The sequence below is a fragment of the Pelodiscus sinensis genome, chromosome 32 (genome assembly GCF_052426305.1).
Source record: "Pelodiscus sinensis isolate ZL-2025 chromosome 32, ASM5242630v1, whole genome shotgun sequence".
Lineage (NCBI taxonomy): Eukaryota > Metazoa > Chordata > Testudines > Trionychidae > Pelodiscus > Pelodiscus sinensis.
This window is the reverse complement of record NC_143083.1, coordinates 9,503,154-9,519,437: the sequence shown is the minus strand read 5'-3', so window position 1 is coordinate 9,519,437 and position 16,284 is coordinate 9,503,154. Positions and strand designations below refer to the sequence as shown.

Genomic DNA, 16,284 nt, shown 5'->3' with positions numbered 1-16,284 from the left:
GGCCCCCCCCATGGCTCCCCTGGCCTCTCCACCCTTCCTGTGCCCCACAAGGGCCCCTCCCTTTCCTGGGCCCCCCCAACTGCTCTGGCCTATTCCCCTCCTCCATGGCTCCTCACCCTTCCCCATCCCCTCCCAGTGCGCGCACACCCCCCATGGACCCTCTGGCCTATCCCCCTCCCCTATAGGCCTTCCCCCCCTTCCTTATGGGCCATGAGCCTTTGCTCTGGTTCCCCCTGGACCCTCCTTCTTCCCTGCTTTCCCCAGGGGTTCTCCTCTCCGAAAGGGGGCCTCCTCCTCCTCCTCCTCCCCCATAGCTCTCGCCTTCTCCCCTGAGCTCCCCATGGCCCCTGCCCCTCCCTTTCTTCCCTTGAGCTCCCTATGGTCCCTCCCACCCCTTCCCTGAGCTCCCCCTGACCCTGCCACCCCTCACCATTCCTTGGGCTGCTCCCCCATGGCCCCTCCCCCTGGATAGTAGAATTCCTCTGTAGATCTCCAGCTCTAACCCCTGCCACACCCCTCGCCTCCCTTCCCAAGACAGCAGAGCTCCACTACGGGCCCCTTCCACCCTCCCCAGGGTTTCTAATGCCCCCCCTTGGCCATCTGCTTCCTCCTCTCTCTTCCCCTCCCCCATCCTTCCTCTACCTCCCCCTTGGGTCTTCCTCACCATGTGCTCATATGGCCCAAGGGAGATCCTCACCCCACCCCTATACCATCCCTGAGGGGCGGGTTGATCCTTTCCACCCAAGCTGCAGGAAACACAGGAGCTGGAGGAGCTTAGACTCCGCAATGCACCAGACTCCAATGCACGGGGCCTTAGAAACAGATCAACCAGCACTGTTATCTGTGTAGTACAGCAGATGGGTGGGCTGAGCAGGGAACTACAGTAGTAGGGCCATGCCTGTCCACACCCACAATTTTACAGTGAGGAGGAGCCAGTAACATATAAATTGTTAGTCACAAGGGTGTGGATGTTTAAGTAATTGCTTTTCACTATAGCATTTAAGCAGAGGCCTTTCCTGTGCTGCATGGGCAAACCCACGGCACTTACTATATGGTAAAGCTTGCCTAAGAGGTCTTCAATCTTCCCCTCCCCCATTCTCAAATTGTGTTGCAATGTCCCAACCTGGCACTGAATCCTTGGGCTCTTCTCACCCTCCTCGACAGTAGAGCTCATGCTTTCTCTCTCTCTCACACACACACCCTGACTCCAGCAAGCTCAGGCCCTGTTCTCCCCTCCTGGGGTCATGTAATTTTTGTTGTCCAAAGGGGGCAGAGGGTGCAATGTAATTTGCAAACTTCTGGGGTAGCCTTTTATGTCCTAATCTTAATGGAAGAGGTGGATGCAGCTGCTTGGAAGCTGTTAGGAACAGGGACCGTCATGAAAGGTACATATTATTTTAACAATATTTCACAGTTTGGTGCTTTTCATCCTTATGGCATGTCTTTGCTACAAGATGAATCAAGGGGCTGCAGTTAATTCAGCAGGGGTCAATTTCTTGTCTAGAATAGATGCAATTAATCGACCAACTTTCCCATCAACTCCAGAATCACCAGAACTAGAATGGTCAGGGAAGACAACGGGAGAGCACCAGCTGTCAGCTTGCTGCTGTGAAGATACTACATTAAGCAGACCTAATGTAGCTGACCTCTACTTCAGCTACATTATTCATGTAACTGAAGTTGCATCATTTAGGTTGACAGCCCACCACAGTCTCAACAAAGCCTTAGGTCTCCTAATCCTTTGCAAAGATGCTGTACTCACTTGTGTCCTTAACGGCTGCACCTGTGTCAATTTATTGCCTTTGGCTTCACCCCCAAGTTTAACATTAAGCTCCCAAGGTGGGCAGAAAAACCATTCACACTTTTTCTTCAAAAACCTCTCTGCTGAGGTGACACAGCAAGTTTTGAACATGGCATATTTCTCACATGCCAACCCCCTCAACATCTGAGCCAAATCCCAAATGTAACAGGACAGGAGCGGTTTTCTTGAAGGGGACTGCCCGGCACCTTTCCTGTAGGCCACAGGGCTGGCCTCTTTGCAGTAGAACTGAGCAGTCTCAGCTGGATAACTGTTCTGGGGAGCACGGCAGGGAGCCCTAACTCTGACACCAGCCCAGGCATCTACACTATTTTATAGTAGATCAGGCCCATCACAGCTGCCACAGGCTAGCTGTTTTGTTGCAATGTAGACCTACTAGGAACAAGAGTTTCTCCTTTGCCTTTGAATGTGAAGGCTGCTGGGAGGGACTTGCCTTCATTCCACAGTGGCTCCAGTATTGTCACTCAAGCAAGGGACCACATAGCTAGTGATTGGACAAGCAGAAGAAAATTCAAAAGCTTCTGGGGGTAGCCAAGTTAGTCTGTATAGGATAAACTTAAAAAACAACACATGGTCTGGTAGCACTTTAAAGACTAACAAAACATGTAGATGGTATCATGAGCTTTGGTGGGCACAGCCCACTTCTTCAGATGACCAGCTGTAACTCAAGTTACTGTGTCCTCACCCTGACACTAGCTGGACCACCCACAGCACTTGAGCTTAACCCATTGATGGGCCAATTAGCTGGTGCTTAAGGCAACCTTAGTTTGCATGAGGGGTGAAAATGCAGGAACAAACCATTAGACAAAACTCTATTTCTAGTTCCCACTAACAATGCAGGAAAGCCCAAGAAGCTGGCAATATCTGTGAGCTCATTACACCTACCTACTGTTAGCAGCTGTTGCATCAAGTAGAGATGTGGTAGGCCAAGTAATAGTGGAGCAGCTGAATTGGCAAGATACAAGCTTTCAAGACACACAGCTCTTCTCCAGGACTAGGAAAGATCTTCTCAGTGTTTAGCATATGTAATTAGCACATACAATAAGGAACTATTGAATGCAGAGTGGCCTGTTAAAACCCCTGCAGGCACAGGACAGTGTGGTTGAGTTACAGCAATATATCTGGTCTTTGTTCAGTGTCTATCAGTCATGAATTTCAACTCTTAGGCTATGTCTACACTTGCGGCTTCTTGCAGAGTAATATGCAAATGAGGCTAAGCATGGAATATACCTAATGAGCCACCATTTTTTTCAGAAGAAGCTCTTGTGCAAGGAGCGTCTACGCTGCCGTTACATCTATTACTTGAGAGGAAGAACAGCATTGCGCAAGAGGGTTTTTCTTGGGCAAGAAGGGGCAGTGTAGATGCTCCTTCTTGCACAAGAGCCTCTTCTGAAAAAAATGGTGGCTCATTAGGTATGCAAATGAGGCTCAGCAATATTTCATGCATAGCCTCATTTGCATATTACTCATGCAAGAAGCCGCGAGCGTAGACATAGCCTTAGGCTTATCATTTGAAAATGTCATGTAGGCTTCTAGAGTGGAGGACTGGTATTTTCAGTATGGCAGGTACAGCTCACAGGCATGAAATATTCAATCCCCAAACCTGTCCATGACTGAAGATGGGGGAGGGAGGGGGGAGGAGAGGAGAGAGAGAAGAGAGCAAAGCTAGGCCCACAGATACTCCTGGCCCACTAGGCCCAGGCCTGAGTAAGAGATTTCCCCTTCCAAAACAAAAGACACAACACCACCCCACCCATCAAATCAGCATCCTATTACCTACAGTTAAAGAGTGTCTTTCCCCCTGCTCGAGCAATCAATTCGAGCATATAGGGAGTGTCTGGTTTCACACCCCACCTCAGTGTACTAAATGCCCCCATAACACCTATTGGGGTGGTCATGTGTAAGATCCATAGATCTTGAAAGGGTTTTGGATCATTGTAGCAGTGGGATGGCAGCAAGTTTTGCATCTGTTCTGGCAGAATCCAGTGCTGCTTTGAATTGGTGCATCCTGGGCAGGGAGGAGCTTGCTTCTGGTCCATTTGGAGGCCAGAAGTGATGGCTTCAGGGAAGATTTTTCAGCATGGTTGCAGGTCACTTCATCCTGAAGCTACTTAGCTAAGACCCCCTCCTCCCTAAGAGGAGAGTACATACCCCAGCACAGACCATGCTAGTTGTAATAAGGCCATCTCGCCCCTGGGCCTCAGTCAGCCAGTACCAGATCACTAAAAGGCAAAAAAAATAGGCGAGGAGAGGAAGAGGACTAGAGTCAAAGGGACCTTTGCGGTTTCCTCTCTGCTGGACTGTATCTGGAATGAAGTGAAACTGAACAAGAATCCAGCTGGATATTCATCACCATATCAAATTTATTATTCCAGTGGCACTAATACATTTGTTGATGTTCATGATGACAGTCACACTGCACAAGATCTTCCTGCCTTTGAGTTTCTGCCCAACTAAAAAGTTTACACACCCCTCCCCTCAAAGAAAAAAAAAGCTCTACAGGCAATTAACCCAAGTAAACCCTCTTACTGCACTGTTCCAATTGGTGTGCAGTCTGTTGGGCATTAGGCATTTCCCCTTTGAGAAATTAGGTGCCCTTTTACCCACCCCTTTTGCCAAATCCCTGCAGAGAGGAAAGCATCTTTCCCATGTGTCAAATAAATATGGAACCAAGCAACTCAAGTTGCATCACGTGGAAATGTTTTTAAGTTACAATGGCACCAAGTGGGGCCCCAATGAGTCATGTGCAACACAGAAACCTATAAGGCTGAATATCAATGTGTTTTCTGAAAGTCTCAAAATTGCTATGAAACTGATTAAGTAATGCAAAGAGATGGTCACTGCAGTCTAGTTTGCCTGCTGCACTGATGTTATGCTAGTTTATTCAGAGTCCAATAACAGTTACTTTAAACTGGTGTTGGGGGGGTAGCTTTTACAATTTATCCAGGAAGTTGTCTAGTGCTGGGATGCCTTCCTTCAGCCCTTTGCGTTTGCGGGTCTCAGCAACGACCTGGCAAGGACGGGTAGTGTTGTCAAAGGGATCCCCGGGCAGGATTTGCCAGTGGTCGAACACGCACTGGGGGAAGGCCTGGCCACCTGTGTTGGATCTCAAGTCAGCTGTAAAACCTATGCAAGGAAGAAAAAAAAAAAATGGCCATGGGGCTAAGTTTAAAGAAGCACAAGTTTGATTATAAAGGTTCTGGGATGTAACATTTGTGTTCTAGCACTGTTCCTGTTATACACAGGAATGGAAAAAAGTTTTTTCCATCCATGAGTAGAATAAATTTTATGTGCACCAAGGAATGTGCATGTGCACCACCAACAGAAACAAAACCTAGCTTGGGGCACTCTGCTAATCAGCTGGGCAGCATTTGAATCTCTCCAGAGAAGCGGTACAAGCATGTGGCTTACAGGGAACACTGGTTCATAGAATTTCAATAGTTGGCTATTAACTGGGACACAGTGAGAAAATGGAGCACAATATTTAAGACCCACAAAACCACTGTTTGTTCAAAATCAGTGGGGCGGGGAAAGGAAGAATAGTAATCAGGCTGGTGGGGAGGAGAGGAGAGGGGGGAAAAAAGGGGGTTACATTTATCCCCTCAACTAAGAAAATGCTCCAAGACCCCACGAAGGAAGTAGTTAGGAGGTTCTATTTCCAACAATGCTGGAGAGAGCAAATATTCTGGAGCTCTAGCAGAAAGGAAGTCCTAGGCTTGCAGAAGGAATTAGGGATGTGAAGGACTAGTTGCTCCCCACCCCTCTTGCTACCTCTATCAGAAAGAGGCAGCAAAAAGGGGTGGGGGGTTAAAGTGGCAGCACTGCATGGAGCCTGGGATCAGCCAGGGACTTCCTACTGACTCCGGGCTCCATTTGGAGCTTTCCCCCTTTCAAGTGTAGCAACAACCCTAGGGTTGTTACTACACTGCAGAGGCGCCCTATTGAATACTCAAACAGTGGATGCAAAATGCAATTTAACAACCCTAGAAGGAATCCGACATCCAAAACCAACAGTATCAAGATCACTTACCAAAAGACTCATTGACAGGCAGGTAGGCCTTAACAACGAACATGGGAGTGCCTGCTACCTGGGACTCCTCGAAGACATGGCCACGCTTCCTGTTCAGGACACCATAGATACCGCCAACTACTTGCTCAGGACACTGGTACACAGAAAGTTGTGATTACAGAAACTGCTTTCATCATCACTTAAGAGATCAGTCCTTTAAGAGGACTCAGAGCAACATTACAATTTGAAGCTAAGCAAAGGCCAAGTACCTGGATCTCAACAAGGTAGATGGGCTCCATAAGTCTTGGCTGAGCAGTGAGCACACAGGCATACAGGCACCTCCTAGCAGTAGGGATGATCTGCCCACCACCACGGTGGATGGCATCAGCATGCAAGGTCACATCATGCACATCAAAGCGGACGCCACGCATGTTCTCCTCACACAGAGCTCCCTGAAAGAGAGTAGAGCCCAGATATCAGCAACCACCCAGAAGAGTCTTTGAAGGTCCAAACCCCTCACTGTGTACCACCTTTTGTAGTCTCCCAACAGGGCTATGCCAACCAAGTCCAGCAGACTTCAGCAAATACGCCTCAAACAAATATGCCTCGAACAGGAGTATGCTGGGTGTGACAAGCCTAACAGCATCGATCGAGAAATAAAGAGGCTGTTCCTGGCTCAGCATCAGTGTCACAGCATCCAGCCATTTGCCCAGGGACTATTCTGTCGAGATGCCAAGGCAGGGTACTGCCAAGAGTTACTGTGGCCCTACCATACCAGAATCCTTCCTATAGGAGAAGTCTCCCGTTTTATGGAAGGAGATTCACAGCAGTTTTAGCAGCTGCACCAAGATGTGCGAACCAATGCTAGCTTTAGCTTAAGTGAAACACGCTGCTGTCCTCCCACGGACAACTGCAACATTAGCGATCCACCTAGAACCTGAGGAAGACACGAAGGTTGAAGCAAAAAAATAATCTAATCAATGGCAATTTACTGCACCTACCTCTTTTGTAGCCCACTGGAAGCCAGCGACAACACTGTCCTTGATTTCATTCAAGTACTGCACCCCCTTGGTGATATCAGTCAGGATGTTGGGGCCAGTCCCATCTGGTCCAAAGCACCAGATTTTACGGGCTTCAGTGACATCCCACTCATACTTCTCAGCTAGGTAACGCGCACGCTGCTTCAGCTCTTGACGGGAAGAGACATCGCCTTTGTCGATATCCTCAGCCAATCCATCTGGGAATGGTCGGGCCTTCATGTACAGCCTGTTGTGCTTGTTGGGGGATTTGGAAAGGCACAGCACATTGGATTCCTCGCTGACTGTCTCACGGTAAGACACGACAGGGTCAGATTTCTGCAAGCAACCAGTCACGAGTTAGTTCCAGAGGATTTGGAAGGAGTACAGCAATACCTTCACTTAGCTGAGCCGTGAAGCATGTACGGCTCATGGTACAACAAAAGGACCTTGAAGTGTAAGGATGTATCTACCACAGAAGGTTTAGCAAGGCATTCAATCAGCATAGAAACACAAGGTAACTGTTACTACTCTGAGAGGTTTGCTGTGTTAAATGTCAGCTACCCTGAGAATGCTCTGCATATAAGCAGCTTTAGGTATAGATTAGTCTAGCCCAGGGCTACTCAAAATGTGGCCTGCAGCCCATGGTGCAGTTTGGGTTGATATGTAGTAGCTGAATTCCTGGACTGTCCTTGCTCATTCCAAGTGCTCTCAGGTGGCTGGAAATGAGGTAAATATTGCATGATCAGCAGAAAGGACTAAATGGGACTTGTGTTGTACAGTCCTTTGTATTCTGCCTGTCAGCGTGAAAGCAGCTATTTCCACATATATGCAACTCCACTTAAGCTGTGAGTATCATTGTGGCCCCGGGGCTTCCAAAGTGGAGTAGCCCTGGTCTAGCTAATGAGAATTTTTGCCTAATGAAAGCAGAAAGATGGGTTAGGAACTCCTGACTTAGCCCAATGGTCATTTCAATAGCCACAGCTCCACTGTTAGAGAGGCGATGAAGCACTCTACTGCAAATCCATGAGGTTGCTACCCCTAGAGCTACTGCATTGTTTCTAGCAATCCAGAAGGTTACCGGTTCAACAGCTCTGCAGCCATCTCAGTCTTCAGCTGGGTTCTTTGGGCTTTCTCAAAGCACACGTATATGGCAGATTTACCTTAATTGGAATGCATGCATGGTCCTCTTCCAGATCCTTCAGGCAAATCTCCAAATGCAGCTCTCCTGCACCAGCAATGATGTGCTCTCCAGACTCTTCAATGATGCACTGAAACAAAGACCGGGCATCCAACATGAATGGAGAGGACTCCATGGAAACCCCTGTGTATTGGCCTATATTGTTAGCTAATGATCAAGACACTTCAAATGATCTAGACATACCCCACAACTGCTTTTAACTTGCAGCTTAATAGATTGGGTGGGGGCAGCCAGCCTGGTAAGGTTGAGGATGTGTGCCAGGCTAAGAAGTTTTGCCTGCGAACAGGAGAAGCAGAAGTTCTTCTAATGGCTCCTCAGTGGCTTTCAATTCCCTTCCTCTGACTGGAAGAGGAATCACTATGAACTGCAATGTTTGAGTTACAGAAGATCCAAGGTGTTCTCCATACGGAACTTAAGAGTCTGTATACAGCAACAGGTGGCAAAATAGTTACACAAGCCACCTACTTGGTTTTGGCAGTTTACTTCCAAGAAGCCCACCTTTCAATGTGCAGCATCCCCTTGATCTCAGAGGGAGAGTGAAGTGTTGCTAAATCATGCTGTTGATGATCTTGCCCACACTCCAGAGAAGCAACCTTAGACAAGTTTCTATGCACAAAGACTGAAGATTAGCTATGGGCAAGTCTAAACTACATTCCTCTTGAAAGGAATGAGCCCAATCTAAAATGCAAATGAAGCACGGATTTACAAATCTCGTGCTTCATTTGCGTAATTGCATGCATGCTTTTTCAAAAAAGCAACAGCAGTCTAAACAGGAGTATGGGTTTTCAAAAAAGGGGTGTGTCCCCCCAGAGAACCCCTAGACAGGTTTCTTCTTCGAAAAAGCGCTCAAGTGATTATGCAAATGAAGCATGAGATTTCTAAATCCACACTTCATCTGAATTTTCAGAAGGAATGTAGTTCAGACATAGCCTGAGTGAGCTTGCCAATGGCCCCCAGTAGGGCCTTTATAGGGTGGAGCAGTTAGTGAGATTTCACTCCAGCCAGAGATCCAGCACTGATCCCAACCAAGGGATAGTGAATAGTTGGATTGTGGGCCAAATCTAATAGACTTGACTGAATGGACCCAATTATTGCATTTTCTCTAGAGTCTGGAAAAGGAGTGGTCAATCTGGTCCCCAACTTTCATGGCATGCTGTAAGTTCTCATCCAAGTCTCCCTTGGATAAGTTTTGGAAGTCTGGTCAGTATTTTCTCAATCTCTTCTAGTCAAATATTATGGTTTGGGGAGATGAAACACGTGGTTCTTACAGGTCTGGGCTGAACCATTATGTTTAATTTTGTGGTCAATACTCTGACAAGTGTTTGAGATTCAAGCAACTGCTATTGAAGAATTTCCACGAGACTTACCTGCACCATAGGGTCAGACTTGGCCAAACGCTTCAGTCCTTCTACTAGCTTGGGCAGGTCAGCTGGGTTCTTTGCTTCAACAGCCACACGCACCACAGGGCTGACGCTGAACTTCATCACTCTCATGTTATGAGCATGCTCAAAGGTGGTAATTGTTCCAGTCTTGACCAGAAACTGGTCAACACCGACCAGACCAACAATGTTACCACAAGGCACGTCCTCAATGGGTTCAACGTAGCGGCCCATCATAAGAATGGTCCTGATTGAAGGGGAAAAAAAAAAAAAAAAAAAAACCACCACCACACACACTTGAGTCAGGATGCATGGTTCCTTAGGCAATAGATTGTGGTGGCCGGTAAAGTGGATCCCAGCCTAGCCATGACAAGTTTACAAAGGGAGCTTAGATGTCTTCAGATAAGCAAGGGGCAGAAGAACCACTGAAAATCAGAAAGCTACTGAACTGAAGCCCCAAGTTCTGGAATTGGGGGAGTAATATGGAACTTGCATCGTAAGAGTGATGCATTAGATCTAAAGCTTAACACAACCAATCGATACCAGCCCTGCCTGTACTAACCTTTGGATTGGCTTCAGGTACAGATCTTCCTTCTTGCCAGGAGTGTAATTTGGTCCCATGATTCTGACTTTCAAGCCAGTAGAGACCAGACCAGAGAAGACACGTCCAAAAGCATAGAAACGACCTTTGTCAGAGGTTGGCACCATTTTAGAGATGTACATCATTAGGGGCCCTTTGGGATCACAGTTCTTAATACCTGGGAAAGAAGATGGTGATCAGTGCTCTGTACTCTGGAGTAAGGCAGTCATGCGACAGAATGCAGCAGTTGAGACACTGGCCTACTGGCTACCATCCAGGTAGCTGACTAGTGCAACTAGCAAGGAAAAAGCCAGGTGCCAAGAGATCATTGTAATTGACATAGACTGAGCCTTTAGTATACACTCTGGCTACTATCCAGGCCCTTGGCTAGCCCATCTATCCACAGCAAAGCTGCTAACTAATGAGCTTGTCTGATCCACACTGGAAAGGCAGCAGGTGCAGGAATTACAACTGCAGCCCGGCTTGTATACTTGTTGAAAAGCAAACAAATAGCTCTGGGCATTTTAGAGTCTTAATGCACTTATGCTCCTGCACTCTACTACTAGTGCCGCGTACCCATGGCAGCCTCGTCGTCAGGGGGGCCCTCGTACAGCAGCTCACAGCGGTACTTCTGAGCTGTGACAGGGGAAGGCAGGTGGATGGTGATCATCTGCAGCAGAGCTTCTCCAGCAGGCAGCCAGCGTCTCATCACAGCCTGAAAAAGCAGATGGTGATATAAGGCCCAGGAAAAAAAAAACCTGTCTTCGCTCCTGCTACTCTCTTTCCCTCCTTCCTCATTAGTGTCTCATTCAAGTTATTCCCAGACTTTGAATCTACCAAAAGCCCAGCACTGAGATAGCTCAGTATCCCACGCTGATGAAGATTTAGCTAACTGCAGGTCTCTTCCCAAGGTAATGTTGATCAGCACTTACCTTCAGTAGAGGTTTGCCCTCCTTATCTTTATCCTCACTGTCAAGCTTGATGTCTAGTTTCTCGATCAGTTTAGCAGTCTCCTCTTTCTTGAAGTTCATGATTGCATCAAAGACCTAGAAGAAGAATTCCAAGTGAGGAGAATGCAGCTCATCAAGCAAGCAGCTCAAGTGCATTCTCCAGGGAGAACCAGTCATTGGTAGTTTAACTGTTTTATTAACAGCAGCCCTGGTATCAGCAGATATATGAAGGCTCATAAATGTGTAGAGAGCAGTAACTCCCAGCTTCCCTTACTGCACAGGCCAGCTATGCTTGTGTCAGATATATAAATCTCTTCAAACAGCCAAGTCAGGTCAAAGTGAAGAAATTTTTCCATCATCATGCACACTTGAGGTAGACAAAACAGGGGCAGACCACTGCTAGTTAGGAGAGGAAAGTGAACTAACAAGGTAGTTACCTTGAAGATGGGATCTAGGATCAGCTGGCAGAAAGTCCTGGGCAATTTCTTTCCATCAGGGCTGGTAGCAGATTTGCTGAACTTGCCAGAAGCAGGATCAAAATATCTGGGGGGGAGGGGGAAAATCAGATGAGAAGGCATTGCAGTTGCTCCATGTCCTTTTATTAGCACAACCTATTCTGCTAGCCTTTCAAGATGGAGGAAGTCAAAACCCTTTTGAGATGCTTTCCTCTACTTCCTGAAACCTGATGCCCTTTCCAACACTTGTTTCCAAAGCAAAGATTTGCATCACTATCTGAACAGTGTACTCCTACCCCCACATTCCCTACCATTTGTCCATCTCCAGATTGCAAGTTTTTCAGTAGGGACTGTGTTTCTAAAAGTCAGCACTATAGACTATCCACCCAGGTTGGGATTTATATTTTTGGGAACTATCCCAACTAGGATTTGTATTGTGTACCACACTGTTGCTTCCTTACTCCCACCCATGAGTTTCCCAATCTGTCTTTTCTAGAAAGGCAGGCAGCTATGTTACACAGGTCACTCCTTAGTCTGAGTTTATAGACCAAACTAGTTATGGGGTCACTGCTCTACTTAGTGATTTTAGGGTGTAGGGGAGGTAACACTAAACAAGGCAAGACCATATTGAGAATTCAGCAGCACTAGTCACCTGAATTCAAGGTTCTTACCTGTCTCCCCACAGCTTCTTCATCATGTCCTCTACCTTCTTGGCACGCTCAGAAGCACTCAGTTGCCCATCACCCTTTGCAGCAAACTTTGCAACATACATCTCAGCAAACTGTTTCAGGGTAAAAGCCCATCCATGCAGGCCAGAACCAAAGCCAACAGTACCTAGCACTGGATCAATCTGGAAGAAGTCAGAAGAATGGTGATTAGAGATCCAAAGGTTGTCTGATGAGGTGTGCTTATGCCGAGTGTTTTGATTAGGGTACCCTTCTCCTACCAGCAGATGAATTGCAGGCATCCCAGCTCCAGCACACATTTCAGAGAATGGTTTTGTTAGATGTAAGGAAGGTGAACTTTGGGTGCAAGAGCTAGACTTGACCAAACAAAAGCTATTAACTGGTTGACAGGTTTTGTGGCTAACTGGAGAATACTCGACACCCAGATTGGAAAGGTCTTGGCAAATATGACATTGGTGACAAGATTGGTTAACCAGTAACCATCACCCTTACTGGCCCACCAGCCTGTCCCATGCAGCCTGTCCCACCCACCCCTATTTAAGCAGTTAGCCAATTAAACAACAGGATTTACATTCCTAAGGCATGTTAGCCCACTGAAAGGAGATGAATTCCTACGTGTATTAGTGATACCACCCTCCGATAGATTTCTCACTATGAGTGCCTAGAACATTCTACTTGGAGATAGAGAATCTTCCTATACCAACCCGCCCAAGGAGAAGGGCAAGGCAAGACCTGATCAAGTGACAGTCTCAGTTTCATCAGGAATTTGAGGGATGGTTTGAGAATAAGTAGATCATATAGCAATACTAGTCACCCTGTAATTCAGTGCATCTAAACTGAAGCATGCCATTCCAATAACAATTTTCTCAACATACCAACCCATACTGTATTATAGTAAACATTACGTCAATATCAATAGCCTCCAGAGTAATACAAGACAACTGTTCCTTACTTCAAAGAGGAAGGAGGAGCACTGCTAACAGATGTTTTGAAAGGGTTAACAACCTGAAGGCAAGCTTTGGCCAATTGCTCACTTGGAACACCTTTCCAGATTCTTCTTACCATGATGTTTCCCATGGGGCCACTCTCTCCTTCCCCATAGGTGGAAATGATGACATTGACATTCTCCACAATACGCTGGAAAGTCTGATACAGCTCTTCTGGTTCCAACTGCAGCTCCAACAGTGCTCTGTCCATCTTATTCATCATCAGGACTGGCTTGATCCTCTCAGCAATGGCCTGTCGCAGCACAGTTTCTGTCTGTACACACACACCTGGAGAAGGCAGGGGGAGAATCTTGGAGATTACTGCTGCAGGACTAGCATGCTACTTCTACACAACATGCATCAAAATGTTGCTACCAGTTCTCACCAGAGACACAGTCTACAACCACCAGGGCACCATCGGTGACACGGAGAGCAGCTGTGACTTCTGAAGAGAAGTCTACGTGTCCAGGAGAGTCAATCAAGTTAATCAAGAAACCAGATCCATCCTTGCTCTGCTTGATAAAGGCCAAGTCATTTTCCGACAGCTCATAGAACAGAGAGATCGCTCTGAAAGAGAAGATACACAAGACTAGAAGGTTCACTTTACTACATCAGCTATCCGCTTGTAATCTATGGTAACTGCTTTAGCATTGTGCATTTGAAAGAACTGCTACATGATAATGCATTAAAAAGGAGTATTTTTGGCACTGCATTTCACTCTGGTAGCAGATAGGCCCACCCCACATAAGAGTTAGAGATAGTTAAGTTGCTGGCTAAAGAAATCACTAACCAAATCAGCTCTGGGAATTCCAGGTAGTGTCTACAGAAGTAGACAAAACATAGGTTAACAGGAAAAGTTCTAATCTTACTATTGTATGACGTTTGTTCACTGTTTTGATTACCAAGATCGAGGTTTTTAACTGATGGACTATGTACAAGCCATTATTTAATTCTCAACACATTTAGAGAACACTCACAATACCCTATAGGGCAGGGAAGTAAACCTCTGAGGCAGCCAAAGCACTAAATGGTTTCTTCTTCCCCCATTTTAGAATCCAAAATACTATTTCAACCCAGAAGTTCCTGAATCCCAGTTCTGTGATGAGACCAGAAGCAACTGAACACCAGAATGTGCTTGAAGGGACAGAACTTACGTTGACTTGATGGTGATGCATCTTTCCTGCTCATCTTTTCTCGTGTCTGTGAAACGAGTCTCACCCGCACGGGCAGAGGCAATGATACCAGCTTTACATACCAAGGAGTCAGTCAAGGTGGATTTGCCATGATCCACATGGGCAATCACAGACATGTTTCGGATATTGGCCTTTTTGTCCATAATGGCCCGAATCTGGTCTACTGTGAAGTTCACCTTGAAGAGAAGGTTATACAGTCAGGGGCAAGTTCTTCCAGGAATCCAGACATGGCAGTGCCAAGTTTAGTGTCACTGAAATAGACTGCTCAGTAAACATGACAGGACAACACAGAGAAAGCAGTTTTTCAGTGCGTTCTCATCTCATTGAATGCCTCCAACCAGGCATTTAGTACTTACTTTGGGGAGTCAATTGCACAGCCTAATAGGGTCTTACAGTCAAGAAAGTCTCCTATAAAAAGTCTTAAGATCACCTTTGCTCACATTTCATACCTGTACTCCTAGCCCTACCGCACAGAACCATCATGATACTGCACAAAATAAGCAACTCAGAACACCTGCCACATCCGATCCCAATTCTTCACAACCCAGACATCCAAGCTGGGATTTTACTCTAGACTGCAGAGTTACATAAGAATGCTACTACCTCATTGCAGGCAGTATTTTCCCCCTTCCCCCAGGCTGCAGTACCTCCCTTTGACCAGAGGAGAGACTAGAAACACATCCTGGCACTTGCCTTCCCCCACCCCGCCACATCATTCCTAGCTGCACAACAGCTTCAAGGCTCCCCTAATGAACAAACCCCTGAACACAAGACGTGAGGAAGCTGCTCGCCTGTCTGTTGGGGGGTGGAAAAGAGGCTGATCAACACAGAGCAACCGGCACAATCGCTAGGAGAGCAAGGGCAAGCTGCAGAGAAGCTCACACCTATACCCCCATTGCTCAGCAAGGAAGCTCTGTCGAGCTAGCAGGCCTCAAAGCCTCCTACCCCCTCCCTAGTGCTCTGATGGCGCATCCACACCCTGTAAAAGGGGTGGGTGGGTAGGTCGCTCAGACAGGGCACAGTTCACCCGCCAAGGGGGAGACTGGCAGAGGCCCTACTGTGGGAGCTCCCCTAGGGAAGGGGTTTCCTTTAACAGGAGGACGCAGCCCAATCCAGGGGTGGATTCACCCCTAGAGAAGACGCTCCCCACCCCCTCCATTCTCCATAGTGCTGGATGGTGCAACACCCCCCCCCCGTTCCCAGGCCCCCTTTCTCCCCCCCCCGTTCCCAGGCCCCCTTTCTCCCCCCCCCCGTTCCCAGGCCCCCTTTCTCCCCCCCCCCCGTTCCCAGGCCCCACAGCACACGGGTAGTTCTTAGGGATCTTAGTTACATTCCCTCCCTCCCCCCCCCCCCACACACACCCGGCAGCCGCCCCACCCCCACCTTCCCAGGCCTCCCCGTTGGCCCATATCGGCCAGGGGGCGGCCATATCCAGTGGCCCGCCCAGGTCAGGGCCTCCCGTAGCCCCCCAGCCCGCCCCTAGGTGCCGGTAGCTCACCATGGCTGCGGATGGCGGCGGATTCTCCGGGAGTGGAGAAAAGGAGGGGACCGGTAATGGCGGCGGCTGCAGCCCTGTCTCGTTGGCGGGGACAGAGCGGGCGGAAGAGAAAGCTGACGTCAACGCCCAGCCTTCTTATAGGCCGGAGCCGGCCTAGAGGCGGGGACAGCGGGCAGCTCAAGGCGCATGCGTCGGAGCGTCTGTCTCCCTCCCCGGTGTCCTTAAGGGCGTTCTATGGTGCGGAGGGCTTTTAACTCTGCGCAAGGGACATCCTGCAACCACGTGGCTCTACATAGGAGGAGCCCCAGTCTACGCAAGTATCCCAGAGGGCAAAACCCTAGGGCTGCTACAAATGCTAAAACTGGTAAGACTTGGGTTGTTTAATCTGTAACCCAAGTTATATATTTCCGTTTATGATTCAAAGCACAACAATAGGAAATAATCCAGCTCTACACCTTTCAAGTAAATGAAGAATAAATCGAGGGTAAGACTTAGGAAGGGTGGTCTAGGAC

At 47.7% G+C, this 16,284-nt stretch overlaps 1 protein-coding gene and 1 non-coding gene across 2 annotated transcripts; both read right to left on the bottom strand.

Annotated features, from left to right (window-relative positions):
• Window positions 1–4,152: 4,152 nt before the first annotated feature.
• EEF2 (eukaryotic translation elongation factor 2) lies at window positions 4,153–15,928 on the bottom strand. The gene is made up of 15 exons (XM_075903007.2): window positions 15,773–15,928; window positions 14,236–14,450; window positions 13,467–13,648; window positions 13,158–13,369; window positions 12,081–12,259; window positions 11,392–11,497; window positions 10,937–11,050; window positions 10,581–10,719; window positions 9,987–10,182; window positions 9,413–9,671; window positions 8,008–8,115; window positions 6,830–7,183; window positions 6,098–6,280; window positions 5,850–5,982; window positions 4,153–4,945 (listed from the first exon to the last, which is right to left on the bottom strand). Exons 1-15 carry the CDS (start codon window positions 15,773–15,775, stop codon window positions 4,752–4,754), a joined length of 2,577 nt encoding a protein of 858 aa, XP_075759122.1. The 5' UTR covers window positions 15,776–15,928; the 3' UTR covers window positions 4,153–4,751.
• On the bottom strand, window positions 11,247–11,321 carry LOC149520892 (small nucleolar RNA SNORD36). The gene has a single exon (XR_016348226.1). It is a non-coding gene; the product is annotated as a small nucleolar RNA SNORD36 (small nucleolar RNA).
• Window positions 15,929–16,284: the final 356 nt, after the last annotated feature.